Below are 22,183 nucleotides of genomic sequence, written 5' to 3'. Positions count from 1 at the left end.
GGATACCGTGAATTGCGTCCCCCAATTCTCTTTTCTAACTCACCCACGGTCCTTGGTCGAGTCGCGTAGACTTTTCTCTTGACGTAGCGCCACAAGAAAAAAAATCACAGACTGATAAATGTGGCGATCTAGGTGGCCAGGGAATGTTACCGAATCGCGAGATGACACGGTTGCCACACAATGCTCGCACATATGCCATTGATTGCCGTGCAATCTGTGATGCCACTCCATCCTGTGGAAACGAGGCCTCTTGAACATATGGTGAACTTGTTTAGAAATTCATCGTCATAGTTTATTTTCCTTGTCATTTGTTGACTGAATCCTAATCGTAACCGGATTGTTCCACTACCTGTAGCTTGTGCGGATGAAATGGAAAGTTGTTCGATGCAGGTGGTTAATAAAGTTCCTAACATCACCACGTGACGATCGGCATAGACAGTTACTGTGTTTGCCTGTTCATTTGCGAAAAACTACGGTGCGATAATCCCGTGTGACGAAACACCACAGCATACTGTCACTTTACTAGCGTGTAAAGGGCGCTAATGAACGTCATTAGGATTGGTGTTTGCTCAGTAAGTTCAGTTTATTCACATAACCTGTGAGATGAAAATGTGCCTCGTCTGACATCCACACCTTGTTTCGAATTCATCGTCACTGTTTATTTTTGTCATCATTTGTTGACACAATCCCAATCGTAACCGGTAATCGTTGTGAAATGGTTCAAATGGCTCTGAGCACCATGGGACTTAACATCTGAGGCCATCAGTCGCCTAGAACTTGGAATTACTTAAACCTAACTAACCTGAGGCCATCACACACATCCATGCCCGAGGCAGGATTCGAACCCGCGACCGTAGCGGTCGTTCGGTTCCAGACTGAAGCGCCTAGAACCGCAGGGCCACTCCGGCCGGCGTAATCGTTGTCCTTTAATTGTTGCACCATCTGTAGTTTGTCCGGATGGAATTTTAAATATAGAACAACAGTTCTGCGAACACTCTCCCGGGACATTCCAACCACTGCAGCTTCCTTACGAATCGAACGCCGTAGGCTCCGTAAGACAGACTCGCGTACAACACCAATGCTCGCTGAAAAACGCACACTTCTTGGTCGTCCTGTTTATTTCTTCTTGAGGACAGATCCAGTCTCTTCAAAGTTATTAATCGAACATTTTATCGCGTGTTTCGACAGATAGGCATCATGACGTCTTAAATTATAAAAACGTCTAAAGTCCCGCTGCGCCGCTACCAAACTATCATTGTTTTTACAAAACCTTTTTATGGCTAACGCACGCTGTTGTACGTTCCACTGATGCACGATTACTGAAATGGCGGACTGTTTAGTGGCTATCTGCCACAAACCCTCAGTGCTGCCACCTGCTGCCCATGGCTGCCACTACTCATTTGAAACATTCCCGTTATTCTGTGTCACTCTGTACTTCGCAAGAACAACGTCACATCCCCCCCCCCCCCCCCCCAAGGAATCGCATATGAGTTGACGAAACAGCTGCGTAGCCCTGGCGTGTTGATCGATCACGGCCGTAACAACTTTAGGCAACCCGCCTGTGAACTGCTTCCACGTCATCCTTTAATCGGACCTGGTGGCGGTCCCAGATACCCGAACTCCACTCCAGAATGGATATCGCGCACTCTTCTCTACTCACTGCCGGGACACTTTCCTAGAATTCTCGGGATGACCCCAAGTCCACCGTTCGCCTGCCCTGCTGCCGCGCTTGCGTCCTTCTTTCATGTCACACCGGTTTGCAATGTTGTGCACGTTCACAGTCACACAGCCCACCACCAGCAGTGGATTCGAAAGTTACAGCATTGTTTTCGCTACTCATTTCGGTTACTTTACATTTACCTACATTTGGGGCGATCTTCCATTCAATCGTCCCTGGAAATACAAATTCTGTGCTATAGTTGAATTCTTTTATCTTGGCGGCTCGCGCATGCCCGCCCAGACGCGGGAGATTGCTGCGTTGCCAGTTGCACACGACGCACGCGCCAAGAGAAGCAGCGCCATAGTATAGCATAGTTCGCAAGCTTACGTTTAGGGGGGAGCGCGCAGTTCATGAAGTAAAGCCACCACGGCCGCATTAACCCTTTCGCTGCAACAAAGACGTGCTCCCTGCATTCCGCGCTGTGCGCGATTTTGTCACTGCACTGCTCGCCTGGACTCTTCAAAATTTCGTGCAATGGTTTACTACATTTAATGCTGCATAATAACTGCGTTGAACATCGAAACAAAATTAAGTCATTTATGGGGGGAAGGTATCAGTCAAGAAGACGTGTAAAAATCAAATTTTTGGGCCAAATAGTTTTTGTCAAAGCAGTGGGAACACCATGTGTCTGCACAGGCGAGCAGTGCAGTGATGACAAAATCGCGCACAGCGCGGAATGCGGGGAGCACATGCCTGCAGCAGCGGAAGGGTTAATGAAGAGACAAAGCACTAGAAATTTCAAAAAATTGCATTCAAACGAATATAATTCGTGACGTAAGGCACTTCGATATTGTTTTTAAATAATGAAAATATTAAGCACCGCACAAGGTTTGAACTCATAACCTTTCGCGTAGCTGCCCAACACCTTAACCGTTACGCTAACGCACCTTGTCTGACTACATAACGCCGTAAGGACTATACCACGTCACGCAATATACTGACAAACACTGTTGGTATGACTATGAATTATTCACGATTGTCGAAGTACAATAGGAAATAAACAATGACCGCTGTTCTTTATTGCGAAAAAGCGGTTCGTGAGAATGATACAAACACCTTTCCTTGCTATCACCTGACTTAGGAGGGTTATTGCTTGTTTGGTTTAATTAATTAATTAATAGAATATGAAGCAGTTGGTACGTAGAATGCTTTTTCCAAACTTTCTATAAAAGAATGTCTGCTATCAAGACATTGCTTTTGTTCAATTACTTTATTTATGACTGAACGTTTCTAAAACTGAAGACACTCATCCATGCTCTACACTGCAGTTGAGATGTGGCAACGTCGTCCTCTGTTCATTGGCTGACTGTGTTTTGTGACGTCAGATGCGCAGAACGAACCTAAACTCGGCCGCCAACATAAATGACGCGCACTCTAGTCACCCCGCATCCCTCTGCAGTCGGTGAACAACAACAACAACTTCCCGCACGGGGCAGCCTTATCACGAAACAGCCACGGGCTGCTGCTCACACCGTCCATCAAATCTTTAGGATTCTTTACCTGAGTCGGTAAAAACGGAACCAGTACAGGATCACTGCGTCGCGCGTATATCTGCCAGTCCCACTGTCAATACCTTTTACCGCACGAAAAGCTGGACGTATCGAGTTTAAATTTGCGTCACATATTAAGGTCGATGGTCCCTTGGCGGTGTAGAAGTTTTATGCTTTTAAGTCACGGCACTCAAAAGTAACGGCCATTTATGTCAGTTGTTTTGTTGCTCGAAAAGACAACTGTAGCATACTTTCCTTTCACCTTCAACAATGAGACCTGGAACAAAAGAAGGTCGCACAGTACAACTAAAGTAAAACGTCCTAAAGTCGTTAATTTGCAATTATACAACACGAAAAAATACTTTTCCTATCATTTTCTTATGCGTTAGTGTTTTGTATTTCCGTCTGTGACACACTTTTTCTCTGGGACAGTTTGAAGCATCAAATACAAATTTATGTCACGTAGTAAGATCCCCACACGCCATTTTCTTAGTCGATGTAAACGAATGATAAGACATGTATGTAGCAGATTTACCGTAGATCGGTTGAGCAACGAAACGTACCCAAAGACTGGAAAAAAGCGCAGGCCATTCCCGTTTTTAAGAAACACCGTAAGACAGGTCCACACAATGATAGACCTATGTCGTTGACGTCAGTCTGTTGTAGAACTATGGAACATGTTTCATGCTGCAGAATTATGACGTTTTTGGAAAATGAACAGCCCGTCTATCAAACTCAACGTGGATTCCGCAAACAGAGAGCCTGCCTAAATCAGCTCTTTCTCTGTTCCTCCGTGAGATCCACAGCACAGTGGACAACGACCTCAGGCTGATGCCGTGTTCCTTGATTTCAGTGGGGCATTTGACACCGTCCCGCATTGCCGTTTAATGAAAAAAAAAAAATACGAGCTTACGGAGTATCGGAGCAGACCTGCGATTGGATTCAAGCCTTTCTTGCAGATAGAACTCAGCACGTCGCTCTTAACGGAACAAAATCGACAGATGTAATATCCGGAGTACCACAGGGAAGTGTGATACCATATGATGATGTAGTAGAAAGCGTCAGATGCTCTTTAACGCTATTCGCAGGTGATGCAGTTGTCTATACCAAACTAGCAACGCCAGAAGATGGTAAGAATTTGCAGAGCGACCTACAGAGAATTGATGAATGTTGCAGACTCTGGCAGTTGACCCTGAACGTAAATAGACGTAACATATTGCGCATACATAGGACAAGAAATCCACTACTGTACATCTACACTACTGATGGCAAACAGCTGGCGACAGCGTCTGCCGTGAAATACCTAGGCGTAACTATCCAGAGCGACCTTACGTGGAATGACCACACAAAACAGTTAGTGGGAAAAGCAGACACCAGACTCTGAGTCATCGGAAGAATCTGAAGGAAGTGTAACTCCTCCACGAAAGAAGTGGCTTACAAGGCGCTTGTTCGCCCGATTCTTGAGTATTGTTCATCCATCTGGGATCCCTGTCAGATGTCAGGTGGGACTGATAGAGGAGATAGAGAAGATCCAACGAAGAGCGGCGCGTTTCGTCACGGGATCGTTTGGCTGGCGAGAGAGCGTTGCGGAGATGCTAAACAAACTCCACTGGCAGACGTTACAAGAGAGGCGTTGTGAATCACGGAGAGATTTAGTATTGAAATATCGGGACAGCACTTTTCAGGAGGAGTCGGACAACATATTACTTCCCCCCCATATACATCTCGCGCATTGAAAATTCGAGAAATTAGAGCCAATACAGAGGCTTACCGACCGTCATTTTTTCCGCAGACTATTCGCGAGTGGAACCGGGTTGGAGGGATCACATTGTGGTACCGATATTAATATGTAACGCAGCCAATGAGATAGCTGCTAACGTAGAACCTTTTCTCCTCGCGGATCACACTCGCGCAGTGATACAGGAACGCCCGAGGTATTATAACGATTGTACAGACCCCCGATTAGTCAGTCTGCATTTTTCTGTACCAGTCTGCATTAGTCTATAGTCAAGTTTCAGTCTGCGCCTAATAAGATTACCATATTCCTGTACACAGTCATGAAGAGAAATGTATAGTCACTTTTGTCAAGTATCAGAGATATTTGTGCGAATAAGGTTAACGTACTAATATCAAAGGCACTTCAGATTGTCAATTGTAAATAGCATCCAAAACCTAGTGAAGTAATTTTTATGCTTGTTATTATTTTAATAAATGTGTGTGAAAATTAATCAAGTTCTGTTTAAAGTTGGTCACCGTCAATCTGGTACTCTAAGCGTGCAAGGGGCATTTCTACCGTCTGACCTAACGGCAGAAGATGAACACGCCACGATAAGACCACGAGACATATTGCTGACACTCGCCTACTTCGTTAGAGCGACAAGTCAAAGTCTGATGGTGTGTGTAACCAAGGTCTTAGAGTACGCGCACCACACAAGATTTCAACCGTACAAGTAAACGAAAAGAATCAGTATATTGATAATTTGTAACTGTATCGCACGAAAACACGTTTCGTTTTTCATTTGTTATGTGACTCCAAAATATGGAATGAAAACTTTGCCGGTAGTCTCGGACTCCCCGGAGCGACGTCTTGCCAGTACGGATCTCCACTTTCCAGGACAGGTGGTCCACACAGCCCACGTGATTGAGTCTCTGCCCCCCCCCCCCCCCTCCCGCTGTGTTTGTGCGTCGCGCCGGCTCCCGTTCGCTCGTCCAGGGCGTGGCGCGTCGATACGCAGAGTGTGGGGCGAGCAGAGGAGAGGCTGGAGGCTGGAGGCTGGACGCCGGCAGCGGCAGCGGCCGCCCTATGGATTTTTCGGCCCGCCCCCACACCTCAAACACGCCGGCGGCGGCGGTGAAGCAATGCAATAGGCCGTAAGCCTAGCACGGGGCTCTGTGCGTGAGCACCCCTAGTCGCTCGGCACAGCACACCATCTACATCTCACGGGTAGTCTGCAAATCACACGCAAGTGCCTGGCAGAGGGTTCATCGCCGGCCTCCGTGGCCGAGAGGTTCTAGGCGCTTCAGTCCGGAACCGCGCTGCTGCTACGGTCGCAGCTTCGAATCCTGTCTCGGGCATGGATGTGTTGTCGTAATTCATGGAATGGTGTGTGGAAATACAGTGTTCGGCGATTGCGGACTTGGTGGGTTGGAGAAGGCGAGTATGCCGTTGGTGTTCCACAATAGGTCCCTGCACAGTTCGTGTCGTTTGCCCTATATATGATTTGCCCTATATATGATTAGCCTTCCTGTTGTTGCTGGTTTTCTTTCTCTCTTTTTTTTTTTAAATTGAAAATCCAGAAGTGTTGCAAATTTGTAAGTAAGTCTACTAAAAAGTCTAAACCTTCAAAAAGTTTGGTCTTCTGTGCTTAACTGTTCTGTCAAGCAAGCATAATAAAGCATATTAATTCAGTAGTGCTATACTACACTATTACTCTTGTGTTGTGAAGCAGTTTCGTCTATCGTATTCTAATCTTGCTTCAAAGAAGCTTATCTTCATTTTCCTGTGTGCGTTTCTCATATTCTCTCAAATATCAGTATAGCATTACACCGCTGCTAGAACTGCATTCTTTGTTATCATTCCACATAGGGGACTGTCGAAGACAATGAAAGAGACAACTGTAGGTGAAGAATATATTTGGAAATATACTTCCAGCAAACGTCGGAGTAGTTATTACAAGCAGCCTGTATGAAATTTCTTCTCCACCATTGTTGTCAAGTTAAGCTAATGATGTCTCTCTTTGATGAGTAGGAGGTGTGTGTGATATTACACATCACACGAGTAGCTGACTAACAATGACTTTGCACTTAAGCCTACCGCTATCTCATTTTTATTGTGTGTATTAGGCGTTACATAACTCCACTACACTCAGTTAGTAGTTGCAGCTACTTCCTTGTCCTTTGCCACCATCGGATCTCGTATGATTCCTTTACCACTTGTGGCCGGCCAGTGTGGCCGTGCGGTTCTAGGCGCTTCAGTCTGGAACCGTGTGACCGCTACGGTCGCAGGTTCGAATCCTGTCTCGGGCATGGATGTGTGTGATGTCCTTAGGTTAGTTAGGTTTCAGTAGTTGTAAGTTCTAGGGGACTGATGACCGCAGATGTTAAGTCCCACAGTCCTCAGAGCCATTTGAACCATTTTTGGAGAGGGTTCATCGAACGTCCTTTACAATTCTCTATTATTCCAATCTCGTGTAGCGCCTGGAAAGAACGAACACCTACATTTTTCCGTAAGAGCTCTGGTTTCCGTTACTTTATCGTGGAACAAGCTGATGGATATCTTGAAGAGGAAAGGAGTAGATTGGAAAGAGAGACCACCGATACCGAATCTATATTAACACCAAAAAGTAAGGATAAAGATTGGAAATGAAATGTCAGAAGGAAGCAGCACTGGACAAGGTGTTAGACAAGGTTGTTGCCTTTCCCCACTGTTGTTTAACGTATTCTTTGAAGAGACCGTTGCGAAAAGCTTAGATGGGAAAAGAGGAATATGTATTGGTGGAAAGAGAATAGAATGTGTAAGACTTGCCGATGACACGGTATCGGTGGCAGAAAGTGAGTGGACAGTAAATAACATGCTCAAAGATCTGAATGAAGCTCGTATGGAATATGGGATGCAAATAAACACAGCAAAAACAAAGAGTATGCTCATCAGTACAAGACGCAGACTGTCCAATACTAAAATAGGACAATCTACCATTAGCCAAGTACGTGAATTTAAATATCTCGGAAGCACAATAACTGAAGAATTGAGATGTCACCAGGAGATGGAAACTCGAACTGCCATAGAGAAGGAGGCATTCAACAGAAAGAGGACACTCTTATGTGGCAAATTAGATAAAGGCCTAAGGAAAAGGATTGGCAAATGTTTTGTTTGGAGTGTGGCACTATATGGGGCAGAAACGTGGACACTGAGACGAGAGGATGAAAAAAGGTTAGAAGCATTTGAGACGTGGATGTGGAGGAGAATGGAGAGAATAAGCTGGATGGAAAGAGTAAGTAGAGAAAGAGTATTGGCAAGGGTTGGCGAGAGAAGATGTCTGCTGAAGGTTGTAACAGAAAGTAAAAAGAACTAGTTGGGACATTCATTGAGAACCGAGTGCTTGCTAGCAGGTGCTTTGGAAGGAGTGGTTTGTAGGACAAGACTGAGAGGAAGAAGGAAATACAAGATGATAGACGCCATAAAGGGAAGAGGAAATTATGCAGACTTGAAGAGGATGGCAGAAGACCGGACAGCCTGCAGAACCACCATGTGAAAACCTGCCTTTAGGCAGAAACCTGATGATGATGATGATGATGATGATGATGATGATGATCGTGGTGATCGTTTCTCCCCATGTCGATCGGCGTCAGAAAAATGTTTTTGTGGTGTCACCGCCAGACACCACACTTGCTAGGTGGTAGCCTTTAAATCGGCCGCGGTCCGTTAGTATACGTCGGACCCCCGTGTCGCCACCGTCAGTGATTGCAGACCGAGCGCCGCCACACGGCAGGTCTAGCCCAGAGAGACTCCCTAGCACTCGCCCCAGTTGTACAGCCGACTTTGCTAGCCATGGTTCAGTGACTACATACGCTCTCATTTGCAGAGACGACAGTTTAGCATAGCTTTCAGCTACGCCATTTGCTACGACCTAGCAAGGCGCCATATTCAGTTACTATGAATGTATTCTGAACAGATAATATTGTGAATCATGTACCGTCAAGAGCGACGGATTAAATTTAAGTATCAAATTAATTACGTCCGCTTTCTAAATTCTCATTCCTTGTCATTTTCCAGAGCTCACGTCAGTATAGTTCTTCCCTCCTCGCCGGCCGAAGTGGCCGTGCGGTTAAAGGCGCTGCAGTCTGGAACCGCAAGACCGCTACGGTCGCAGGTTCGAATCCTACCTCGGGCATGGATGTGTGTGATGTCCTTAGGTTAGTTAGGTTTAACTAGTTCTAAGTTCTAGGCGACTGATGACCTCAGCAGTTGAGTCCCATAGTGCTCACAGCCATTTGAACCATTCTTCCCTCCTCACGCCAGCCTGCGTGAGCTAAAACGCGTGCATTTCGGCCTCCACTCGTAACACGGTGTTGGCTCTTCTGCTAACACAAAACTTTTCCGCTTTCAGAGCAGAAAGTTGGTGATTGAAATTTCGTGATAATATTCCGCCGAGAAGAAAAACACCTTTGTTTTAATGATTTGCAGCGCAAATCCTGTATCATTATTGTGACACTCTCTCCCATATTTGGCTATAATACAAAACGTGCTGCCCTTCTTTGAACTTTTTCGACGTACACCATCACTCCCATCTGGTAAGGATTCCAGACTGCGCGGCATTATTGTGAAAGAGGACGGACAAGCGTAGTGTAGGCAGTCTCCGTAGCAGATCTGTTACATTTTCTAAGTGTCCTGCCAATAAAACGCAGTCTTCGGTTAGCCTTCCTTCAAATTAAGTTGTCGTAATTGTAATTCCTAGGTACTTAGTTGAATTTACGGCTTTCAGATAAGACTCATTTATCGTGTAACCGAAGTTTAACGGATACCTTGTAGCACTCATGTGGATGACATAACATTTTTCATTATCTTGCCAATTTTTGCACCATACAGATATCTTTTCTGATTTTCCAATTTCTTTTGATCTGCTGATGACTTTGATAGTCGATAAACGACAGCATCATCTGCAAACAACGGAAGACGGCTTCAGATTGTCTCCTAAATCGTTTAAACAGACAAGGAAAAGTAAAGAGCCTGTAACACTATCTCGAGGAACGTTACACTCGCGACTTTCCATCAGTTACTACGAACTGTGAGCTCTCTGACAGGAATCACATAACTGAGAGGATATTCCCTAAGCACGCAATTGCAGTGCAAGCCGCTTGTGTGGTACAGTGTCAAAAGCCTTCTGGAAATCTAGAAGTATGGAATCAATTTGAAATCCCTTGCCAATTCATGGAGTGACCTTCAGGTTCCGTAGTCATGGCGACGGCTTAACCAGCATCAAAGGGGAAGGGATGCCGTAACGACCTTTGAATTTGACACTTTGTACAGTACAGCTGCAGTATCCGTAACAGAGTCACACGGAACTCCCCGTGTTCACATGAAGACGCACACGGACGAGAACTTAAGACGTCAAAGTGTGGAGTTCTAGGAGCCTGAATCAAGAAGCTGCCACGTCAGATCCGTGCCACGCGCAGAGAAACGCGGCCAGTGAGACGCTGTTATCGTTTTGCCGTCCCAAGCAAAACTTGGCAGCCACCTCATTCTGTTGAGTTTAACTACGCTTCTGGTGGGTTCTCTTTATCATGGAGTGCGTGGTGCGAATGTAAGCTGTTTCGAAGCGTCAGAAAACCGAGGAACTCTCGAAAACGATTTCTTATTGTACACACACCAAAAACAGTTTTGCGTCAACCCGGTTCCCAGAACTCCTGAAGATAGACGTTGACTGTGGATATTGTATCACAGACACAGTCCCTTTGACTAGTCAGTGATGTCACTAAACCTATCCGAAGATGTAAACAACCAGGTATCAGCAGCGCCTATTAGACGGAGGGGGTCCGACAGCCGATCAGTTCCAGTCATTCCACCAGGAAGGAGGTACACGGCTCGTGTTGTCTGTAGTTCATCCGTGCCTAGACGGTCAATACCGCGGTTAGATCTGCATTGTTACTTTGTGCCAGGAAGGACTCTGAACAAGAGAAGTTTCCAGGCGTCTCGGAGTGACCCAGAGCGATGTTGTTCGAACGTGGAGGAGATACAGAGAGAGACAGGAACTGTCGATGACATGCCTCGCTCAGGCCGACCGAGGGCTGCTACTGCAGTGGATGACCGCTGCCTACGGATTATAACTCGGAGGAACCCTGACAGCAACGCCACCATGTTGAATAATGATTTTCGTGCAGCCACTGGACGTCGTGTTACGATTCAAACTGTGCGCAACAGGCTGCACGATGCGCAACTTCACTCCCGACGTCTATGGCGAGGTCCATCTTTGCAACCACGACAACGTGCAGCGCGGTACAGATGGGCCCAACAACATGCCGAATGGGCCGCTCAGGATTGGCATCACTTCTCTTCACCGACGAGTGTCGCATATGCGTTCAAGCAGACAATCGTCGGAGACGTGTTTGGAGGCAACCCGGTCAGGCTGAACGCCTTAGACAGCGAGATGGAGGTTCCCTGCTGTTTCGGGGTGGCATTATGTGGGGCCGACGTACGCCGCTGGTGGTCACGGAAGGCTGTACGATACGTGAATGCCATCCTCCGACCGATAGTGCAACCGTATCGGCAGCACATTGACGAGGCATTCCTGTTCATGGACGGCAATTCGCGGCCCCATCGGGCACATCTTGTGAATGACTTCCTTCGGGATAACTACATCGCTCGACTAAAGTGGCCAGTATGTTCTCCAGACATGAATCCCTATCGAACGTGCCTCGGATAGACTGAAAAGGGCTGTTTGTGGACGACGTGACCCACCAACCACTCTGAGGGATCTACGCCGAATCGCCGTTGAGGAGTGGGGCAGTCTGGACCAACAGTGCCTTGATGAACTTGTGGATAGTGTGCCACGACGAATACAGGCGTGCATCAGTGAAAGAGAACGTGCTACTGGGTATTAGAGGTACCGGTGTGTATAGCAGTCTGGACCACCACCTCTGAAGGTCTCGCTGTATGGTGGTACGACATGCAATGTGTGCTCTTCATGAGCCATAAAAAGGGTGGAAATAATGTTTATGTTGATCTGTCTTACAATCTCCTCAACTCCTGTACAGGTTGTGACCTCTCGGAGCCGAGGTTATGCAAAACTTTTCTTGATATGTGTGTATTAGACTGAGTTTCTTTTTCCCCAAGAGGGTGTTTCACGCCCTTAACAGCGCTATGCGCATCTATAGAAAAATATGCCCCTCTCATTTTGCTTTGCATTTCAACATACCCAAAACCGCGATCGTAATCAAAGTGTATTCCTCGGGAAGGTTTAGTTGTAAGTGTCTGCGTTTTTTTTCAGAAGAATATGGGCATGGCCCAGTTATTTAGAATTATTTGGAAGAGAAGGGGGGGGGAGGGGGGGGGAAGTAACGTACCTGAGTGAAGCCGTGAATTTTACGAAACGTTAAAAGCATTCAACGAAATTTGTTACATCAGCTTCTAGTGGAGGACGTCAAGTCGTACACAATGGATGAGCATAAATTTCAGTATTCGCTCAGTGAAGTGTCTCGTCATATCACGAAGCACGGTACTCACATAAGAGCTGCTATATCTGCAGGACACAGGCTCACAGTAACACACCCTCATTCCTTGCTACGGAAGAGAGTTACTCTAGCTTACGGTACAGCTCTCGAATACCGCAGTGCACATTAACTAATAATAATTACTGGAACGTGTGAAGCAATTTATAAAGCACTAAGGGACCAATGTCTGAAAGTAAATAAATGTTGTGCATTAAGAACTATTTTTATTGTACATCAAAGTAATTATTACATTTTGTGTCCCACAACTACAAAATCAGTAGGAATGTATGAAGCTGATGAGGAGGTTCACAATGTGAGGCATCCCAAGTACAAAAATAGATTAAGAAGACTGAGGAGCTCACAGAATTTATATATATACAAAATGAAATAAGTATATCGATACGTACTTTTGCTTTCTCGTGAGGGTAGCTTGAGCGGAGGACATTAGTTTTCTTTTTTATGTCATCGGCCGTGCACCCGGACCGTATCTCACGGCTAATGACCTCCGCAATTTTTGTGTAGCTCTCCAGTCTTCCTAACATATTTTTGTACTGAAGCTGCCTCACAGTGCAAAGCGCATCATCAGCTCCATACATTTATATTAATTTCGTAGTTGACGTCACACACGAATTAAACTTCGCAGCCATGTTTACAAACACACTGCTGGTGACAGAACGCTGCTGCAATGTCACCGCTCCTAGCGGTAACATTTCACATTGCAGCGAAGAGAAGACAAGCGACTTCTATGATCAAATCTGGGGCCTCGCTGTAGATTTGACATTTATTTGAGGACAGGGGAGATTTGACAAAGTTTCCTATTACAGCATCAAATTTCTTTGACATATCACCTTTGACAAAGAAATATGATAGTGTAATACCGACCTAAGATCGGCTCGTGTCTTGCCTAAGGCTGCGTTCACACTGCCGGCCGGGCCGAGCCGAGCCTGGCCGGGCCGCCGCCCGCTTAGATATCAAACACATGGTTTTGAATTGCGGTGTTCACACTGGCGGCCGGGCCGCGCCGACACGGCGTGAGCCTCCCGGAGCCGAGCCGACGACATTCCGAGTGTTTAATATTGCCGGCGCGAACCGACCGCAGGCGCGAGCCTGTGGAGCAGCACTACAGCTTCTGCAGTACACGCATCACACGTCTCCCTTCTGCTTTCTTCACAAGTGTGACTGCACACGTCTTTTATTTTAAGATGTTACCTCACATTTCACAATCAGTCAGGAAAAATTACGTTTATTATGATGATACATGCGAAATTACTTTTATTTCATTTATTTAATCTACCGTATTTACATGCATTTACAACAATAGCTTGCCAGCGATCGCGGCATTGCCGCCACTGAATAGTTCGCAGTTACTTGTAAACGGAGACAGATATGAGTGTCACTGAGGGACGGAAATGTGTCCCTACCAGATGATAATGCATTGTAAAGTCATGCTGTGGCAGTTCCTTATCAGTGGAGATAGAACCACTGAGTCAAAGGGCATTGTCTCAAAACTCTTCGCCTATCAATCTGTCTATCTTACAAGGTAATGAAAAGAATTCTGTGAGGTCATCAGTGGCTCCACATGATGAACCATCACCACTGCCAAGCGCTGCATCATGAAGAAAAAAGAAGAAACAAGTTGGAAAATTCTGAAGGAGTATTTCTGCGATTCTTCGTTGAAGGCACAGCAAGACATTACCCAAAATGACGAAGCTAATTACTTCCTAATGATTCTCAGGAGTCCCATAAACTCTCTTCCCCTCAGAGGTTAGCGTTTGTGAAATTTAAAATACAAAAGCATGACTACAATTAACTGGAGGTAGCGAATGCTGTACAAAGTTCTACTGCAAACCAAAAATTTTGTACTAACGAATCTTACCTTATCGTTATACACAATTTTTCTTCTGCTGTTATACTTCTGCGAAAATTTGTGTTCTGTTTAGAAATTTTGTCTTGAATGTTCTGCAGTACATACTGAAATGTATTATGATTCATTCTGTAATTAGAATAAAATTTTTCCGGATAGTTTTTAAGTTCTTCATATAAAGAAAAAAACTCTCCTAAATGTCTGTCGCTATTTATGGGATGAATCCATAACCTCCTAGTTCTTCTGTACTTCAAAACTCGACGAGTTACAGCAGATTCAAAACAATACGAATAAAAGAGTGAAGACATTGTTCTACACGACAGCACAGACTAGCTAAAGGCGAGCAGCTGTTGGCTGCAGCTGCGTTTTCTACTGACTTGCTTGTCAGCTGTCGAAGGGTGGGGATTTTTTAAAATTTATTTATTTGGCCTCCAGCAGCTGACATCCATTTAGCCAAAGAGTGGGGATTACCTTGACAGTGCAGCGCAGCCCGCCAAGGAAGAAAAAAAGAAAACAATGAAGAACAATGAAACGCACATCTGTGTCGATGTACAGTAGTTTCATTAACTCTCCATTATTTTTTCTGTTAAAGTAGACAACGAGACTACAGAATTGCGCTTCAGTTTCTGCAGTAAACGTATCACAAATCTCCAGTTTGTTTTTGTGATTAGTTTTACACCACTGATCACTAGTAATTAATTTTTTTCTGTCCTGCATAATATGACTACATTAAACCAAGCTGTAACCGCTCGAACTCCGTGGCTTGCGGACGCGGCACTGACACCACTGAATAGCTCGCATTACTTGAGACCAGAGACAGATATCAGTGTCATTATCATTTCAAAAACTTTTTGGTACTTTTAGCTACATTTCATTCGCAACAATGTATGGTCTAAAACGGATCTAACAGTAAGCTACCCGCTACATAACTTTTTCACTACAAGATTTGTAAATCAAGTGCACAACGTTGACAAATAGCATCATTTCACAATGACTGTTAAGAAATATGAAAAGATAAATGATTCAATACAAAGCTAAGATGTTACACTAGCACGTGTACAAAAATCAGATTTTTTTAGCCGCATACTTTCTTCAAAATCGGTTGGGAAGCGTTACGAAACTAAGAAATCACGCGAAACGAAAAGTAGACTTTTTCTTTTTTCACGACGTAAGTAACGCTTTTAAGGAAAAAATAAGTTCATAAAACGATGTGGCGAAGTCTTATATACCGCTAAGAATTTTTAAAACATGAAAATCGGAGAAGTGGATTTTCCCCCATTTCGCCGTCCCGGCTCGGCGCGGCGCGCAGTGTGAATGCACTACACGTCGGCCTGAGCTGGCTAGGCACGAGCCGAGCCAGCACGCGTCAGCCCGGCCCGGCTAATGATGCCCGACGGCGTGTTGCGCCTGCAGCCGCCGCGACGCAGCGCGGCCAGGCAGCCGCGTCGTGCGGGTAGGCGCGCACGCGGTCCGCAGGCGCCACGCCCCCGCATACCGCACACCCGGCGCAGGACTTACGCAACCGCCGCTAACTGCGGGGACACACGGGGCTGCCTGTTAACTGGGGAGTCGCAAACACGGAAGGCAGCCGCAAATGGCTCCCGTCGCGGAGTAGAGGCGTTACACGGCCGAAGACAGCGGCGCAGACACCGGTTCTGGAACACTGCTCAAGTCTGTGGGATCCGTACCGAGTAGGACTAAAGTGCGCGTCATTTACGACGGCGGCCGAGTTTAGGTTCGTTCTGCGCATCTGACGTCACAAAACACAGTCAGCCAATGAGCAGAGAACGACGTTGTCAGAACTCGACTGCAGCGCAGAGCACGGACGAGTGTCTTCAGTTTTAGAAACGTTCAGTCATAAATAAAGTAAATGAACAAAATCAATGTCTTGATAGCAGGATTTCTTTTGTAGAAAGTTTGGAAAAAGCATTCTTTATACCAATTGCTTCATATTCTATTAATCAAGTAAACCAAACAAGCAATAAGCCTCCTAATTCAGACGATAGCAAGGAAAGGTGTTTGTATCATTCTCACGAACCACTTTTTCGCAATAAAGAACAACGGTAATTGTTTATTTCCTATTGTACTTCGACGAAACGTGAGTAATTCATAATCATACCAACAGTGTTTGTCGGTATTTTGCGTGACATGTTAGAGTCCTCCGGGAGATATGCTGAACGACGAGCTGCGTTAGCGTCATGGTTAAAGTGTATGACTGCTAAGCGAAAGGTTTTGAGTTCACACCTCGCTTAGTGCTAAATTTTTTCTTATTTAAAAACAATATCGACGTGTCTTACTTCATGAATTTTATTCGTTTGAATGTATTTTTTTGAAATTTCTAGTGCTTTGTCTCTTCATTATAATCATAAGAAGTTTTTCTAATTTTGTCCAATATTTCTTTTCACAGCAATTAAAAACAATGAAAAGGCACACATACAATATTCATGTTATCTGTTTTGTTTGTATATCTTCTCTTCCGCAGTCGCTTTTTTACTATTCATATTGACATATATTATTTTGCGACAGTGTTAAAAGTATTATTTAGAGCAGAATTTCAGCTCGTACGTTGCCGAGCTACTTGATTGTCTGACGCAATTCTTTGCCTCGCTGCTGTGGCAACATCATCATATTCAATGTTTTCGTCGACTGATCTACGTTTTGGCGAGTATCTGCTGTCCGTTGTGACAAACACAAGTTCTTTGCGCACTGCGCCTCGCTGACAATATTCTTTAGTTTCTATGTTTTATTAAACCCACAATTCAGTTTTGTATACTTCCCCAACTTTGTTTTAATCAGAACGTTTTAGAAAAAAATTCGTGTAATGGTTTACTGCATTTAATGCCGCACAATAACTGCGTTGAACATCGAAACAAAATTAAGTCATTTATATGGGGGGAAGGTATCAGTCAAGAAGACGTGTAAAAATCAAATTTTTGGGCCAAATAGTTTTTGTGAAATCGAATGATAAGTGTGTCAAAGGAGTCGGAACACCGTGTGTCTGCACAGGCGAGCAGTGCAGTGATGACAAAATGCGGGGAGCACGTCTCTGTAGCAGCGAAAGGGTTAATGCGGCCGTGGTGGCTTTACTTCATAAACTGCGCGCTCCCCCCTAAACGCAAGTTTGCGAACTATACTATACTATGGCGCTGCTTCTCTTGGCGCGTACAATTGGCAACGCAGCAGTCTCCTGCGTCTGGGCGGGCATGTGCGAACCGCCAAGATAAAAGAATTGAACTATAACAGGGGATATCGAACGTATACAGAGAAGGGCAGCACGAGTGGTCACAGGTTTGTTTGCCCCGTGGGAGAGTGAAGAAACTGCACCGGCAGACTCCTCCAGATAGTCGTGAACTATCCCGAGAAAGTCTGTTAACCAAGTTTCAACAACCGGCTTTCAATTATGACTCTAGGGATATCATACAATCTCATACATATGGCTCACATAGGGATCGTGAGGGTAATATTAGAATAATTGCTGCACACACAGAGGCATTCAAACAATCATACGTCCAGCGATCCATACGTCAGTAGAACGGGAAGAAACCGTAATAATTGGTACAGTGGGATGCAGCCACTGCCATGCACCTTACGGTGGTTTGCGGAGTATAGATGTAAATGTAGAGGTAATTAGTTTTTTTCTATAACGTTTAAGTAAGCTTCTTTTCACTACAGGCACAGAAAACCTTATAAATTTATAATGTTAAGAATATAGCCGAGGGAGCCGGTCACGCAACAGCACAGACAAAGGAGACCATGAAGCGCTGAATGTGTGAAATGATGTGTGTAAATTTTTGTACGGTGGTAGAAAGGAGTGCCAGGTTGGCGAAGAGCGCTAATGCGCTGCTTCCTGGGCTCGGGTAGGCGCGCCGGCCCCGGATCGAATCCGCCCGGCAGCTTAACGACGGAGGCCGGCGTGCCGGCCAGCCTGGATGTGGTTGTTAGGCGGTTTTCCACATCCCGCTAGGTGAATACCGGACTGATCTCCACGTCCCGCCTAAGTTACACGACTCACAGACATCTGGAAGACATCCGCACTATTGCACGGATTACACTCGACACAGACAGCTGGGGTACACCGATTCCTTCCCAGGGGCGCGGGGTGGCGGCAGCAAGGGCATCTGGCCACTCCCTAAATTAAACTTGCCAAATCTGATTAACGATGGCGACCCTGCGTAATTGCGGGAGAAAAAAAAAAAAAAGGAAGGAGTGCCACGAACAACATACGAAAGACCCCTGTGGGGGGGAGGGGGGGGGCAGTGGCGGGGAGGTGGATGAAGGGGACGTAGATGAGTGAGCGGGTGGTGGGGGTGCATTTGAATGTCGCTTTGCACGTGTGCCTGGAAAAATTCGAAAAAGACGGTCTGTAGCGGAAATGTGTCCCGGAAGAAAATTTAACTAAATTAAATTTACTACAAGAAATATCCTGTAGATTGTTTTGTCTGGGACTGCGGTTTGGCGCCAAGACGGATAGGGAGTATACGGAAAATGACACGCGACGCGCAGGTGCTGTGCTGTAGGTGGTTTTCAGAGTAATTTGAGGCATTTTCGTGGCTTGGCAGATCTTAAATGTCCTGTATCAAGTTTATATACGTCTCGACTTCCCGAACACGACTGCGGTGCGTCGTACATCGGTGTAAGTGGAACAGCGTGCTATCCCTGGCAGTCAGTGGGTTTTTCAGTCGCAATGAGACAGAGGTCGAAAGCTCGAGTGTTTTGTACGAAGCGGCGTGCCTCGTAAATCCGTCCGAAGAGACCTCGGAGAGCCGAACGGATCCGACCGATCGCCGTGTCATCCTCCGGCCGTGAACTGGAGCCGCGACTCGTCTGTCTGGACTCACAAGGGCCGACAGTAGCAGACGGTCACCCATACGAGTGCTAGCCGGGCCCGATTGAGCTCAACTCGGAATATCGGACGGGAGCACAGCGGCAAGACTAGCGGCTCGTAAGCGCGGGAGATTTTATTCGGACCCTTTACGTGCGCTGCGGTACTCTACCTGTGTCGGGGCACGCGTCGGACGTGGAGGCGTCGGCGGAGAGCAGCGAGGTGGGCGTCTGCACGGCAGCGCACACCCCCGCCGCCCTCTGCTGCCTCCGGCCGCCATCTTCGGCGGCCTCCGGCGAGTCGCCGCCGGGATCGCCCGCCGCCTCCGGCGCGGTCTGGGGAGGTTCGGCCGGCGCGGCCGGGGGGTGGTTTCCGTCGGCTGGACTCTGCGACTCCGCCTCCGAAGGCGGCGCCGCGGCCGCGGTGGCCGCCCGCTCCTCCTCCTCCGGCGGGCCGACGTCCAGCTGGGAGAAGGCGCGCGCGAGGCAGCGGTCTGCGGCCGGCTCGGCGCCCAGCTGCAGAGACACCACGGCCGACACAAGGCCCTCCAGCAGGGCGCCCACCTCCGACTCGTCCGCCGCCGCCGCCGCTGTCGCCGGGTCCGACGTGCTGTCCGCCTCGGCGGGGGCGGCGGGGGCGTCCTCGGCGGCGCCCCTGGACGCCTGCGGGCTCTCCGGCAGGTCGGTGGCGCTGGAGGAGTCGGCGCGCGCCGACGTCACCACGGGGGTGGCGTCGCCCGCCCCCGCCGGCTCGGGCTGCCGCCGGCGGAGGTCGACGGCGGCGGCGGGGGCGGCGGCGGGGGGCACCGAGCGCGATGGCCGCGCCTTGCCGCGTGAGCGCGCCGCGCGGCGCCCGGGGGCGGCGCCGGGGGCCGACAGGTCCAGCAGCAGGCCGGAGGCGGGCGCCGGCGGCGACGACAGTAGCAGCGCCGGCAGCGACAGCGACGCCGCCTCCCCGGCCGTGGGGGCGGGCGACGGCGCCGCCGCCTTCTGCTCCATCAGCGACGCCGCGATCGCCTCGATGCCGCGCAGCGACTTGGCGGGCCGCGCCGCCTTGCCGCCGCCTCCCTGTCTGGGGGCCGGGGGCGGCGCCGCGGGCTGCTGCTGCTGCTGCGGCGACGCGGGGGCGGGGGGCCGCGGGGGCGGCGGGTCGTGCAGCTGGTCGTCGTCCGTGATCTCCCAGATGAGCGGCGAGTCGCGCGACGAAGACGACGACGCCGCCGCCGGGGGGCAGAACTGGCGCAGCGGCGCCTGCTGGGGCGCAGCGGGGGCGGCGGGGGCGGGCGACGCCGGCGACACGGGCGGCGTCGTCTGCGTCTGCTTCTCGTCCGCCACGCGCAGCGGCGACGTACCTGCCCCGAACACACACCGCCGCGTGTAAGCGCCACGTACAGTACTGTATCAGTGCGTGTTATCAGTTTACCTGCTGTCGGTTGGGGGGATAGTAGGCCTGCATCATCACCGGACTTGACAACGCACCGATCATGACAGTAGATGTAGATTAGTTATAGGTTCAGAGCTAGCATAGTAATATTAGTATAGAACTGGAGCGACCAGGTCATCCCCCAGCCTACTGCCAGGGGCACTCCCACCGGGATTAGCTCAGTGGGAAAGGCCAGCAACATTAGATTTGTATCTTCTGGCACATCTGTGACGCTGCAGGTAGAGTAGTCATAGTAACTTGTTAAAAGTAGTATCAAAGTCTAATAGCAGCAGAAAATTCAATCCAATAATCGTAACAGCATGCATAGTAAATAATAGTAGAATAATCCCCATAGTGGTGAAGGCATTATAGCATTAACCTGTAGTGTTAGAAAGTAAAAGCTGTAAATTGTAATAGTTTAAAAATAGGACCTACTAATGTATTTAGGTAGTAGGTTAATTATTATAATAATAATGATTTGAATAAAGATTTTTTTTCTTTACCTACTGTGAGGCGAAAGAGAAATTTCAAAAAGAACTTCAAGAAGTCAGAATACAGACCTGAGAGAGATTTGTATTAGACCAATTAGCCTTGGACCCTTCGAGGGGTACCTCCTGAACTAGTCAGGGAAAAGACCCGCTGCCCACTAATGTTATGAACGATCAGGCACGGGGACGGGACGGCGGAATCGTGGCAGGGGACTGCCGAGGTCCTTCTCCAGTTCCTGCTGCCTGATGGCCATGTGGCTCGTAAGAGGTCCGTGATTAAAGAATTTGTTGCTGGCGCACTCGAGCAGATGTGATTTCGATGGATTGCTCACGCGCTGCCTGCGATATGTAAGCTATAAGGGAATCTCAGACCAGAGAGCAGTGTTGTCAGCAGTAGGAGTAAGTTGTTGCTAGCAGTCGTGTGTATGGAGTTGGCTGGGCCGGTCGTGTGGAGCGATGGCGCGAGCCTGAGCGATGTAGTATAAGGTGAAAGCAGCCTCGAGCATATGTATGTACTATTGTTATAACAAGTCCCATTTTAAAAAGAAATCTCTTAATAATAATAATCTTTCTTACAAAAATTAACTTCTGACAACCATTCAACTCAATTTCAAAGTTTTACCAATTTCTCCAATCCATGGTCATCCCGACTATTGTAAAGAAAAATCATTTGTTTCTTTTTATACCTGACAAATCTATCGGCCAGCATTATACCGGGCTGTGCCAAAAAAAAAAAATTCTTATGCGAGCAGCTATATAAGCGTTATCCGGCGACCTCATTGAGGTAAGAATTTTCAATTTATTCAGAATGGTATTTCAGGGCCATGACGCAGCGCTGCTGACGTCCAAAATTCACCAGTTTAAATTCACAGTGAATTAATGAAAGGTTATAATCGAGCCATAATTATATTGACAGATTAGTCACATTGTATTATTTCTAGGTTACGGTATTTTTCTGTTGCGAGGTTACACTAAAGGTGAATGACATAATTATTTTTTACTGTTGGGAGGTATTTCAACTGTGTTATGCTCAATGTGAATGATATACATAATTATATTTTTACTGTTGGGAGGTTACAGAATAATTCTGTTTTGGGAGGTTAGAGGCTACTGACACCGAAGACCAGTCTCAATTACGAAACGAAGATCTCGACAGATCAGTAAGCGACA

At 47.3% G+C, this 22,183-nt stretch overlaps 1 protein-coding gene across 1 annotated transcript in view; it reads right to left on the bottom strand.

Annotated features, from left to right (window-relative positions):
* Nucleotides 1–22,183, bottom strand: part of LOC126426611 (uncharacterized) — a 245,328-nt gene that overhangs the window by 210,775 nt on the left and 12,370 nt on the right. The window contains exon 5 of the mRNA XM_050088503.1: nucleotides 19,276–20,454. Within this exon, the coding sequence (XP_049944460.1) occupies nucleotides 19,276–20,454 (1,179 nt within the window). The remainder of the gene's footprint in view (nucleotides 1–19,275; nucleotides 20,455–22,183) is intronic.

The sequence above is a fragment of the Schistocerca serialis genome, chromosome 11 (genome assembly GCF_023864345.2).
Source record: "Schistocerca serialis cubense isolate TAMUIC-IGC-003099 chromosome 11, iqSchSeri2.2, whole genome shotgun sequence".
Lineage (NCBI taxonomy): Eukaryota > Metazoa > Arthropoda > Insecta > Orthoptera > Acrididae > Schistocerca > Schistocerca serialis.
This window is presented reverse-complemented; position numbering and strand designations above follow the sequence as displayed.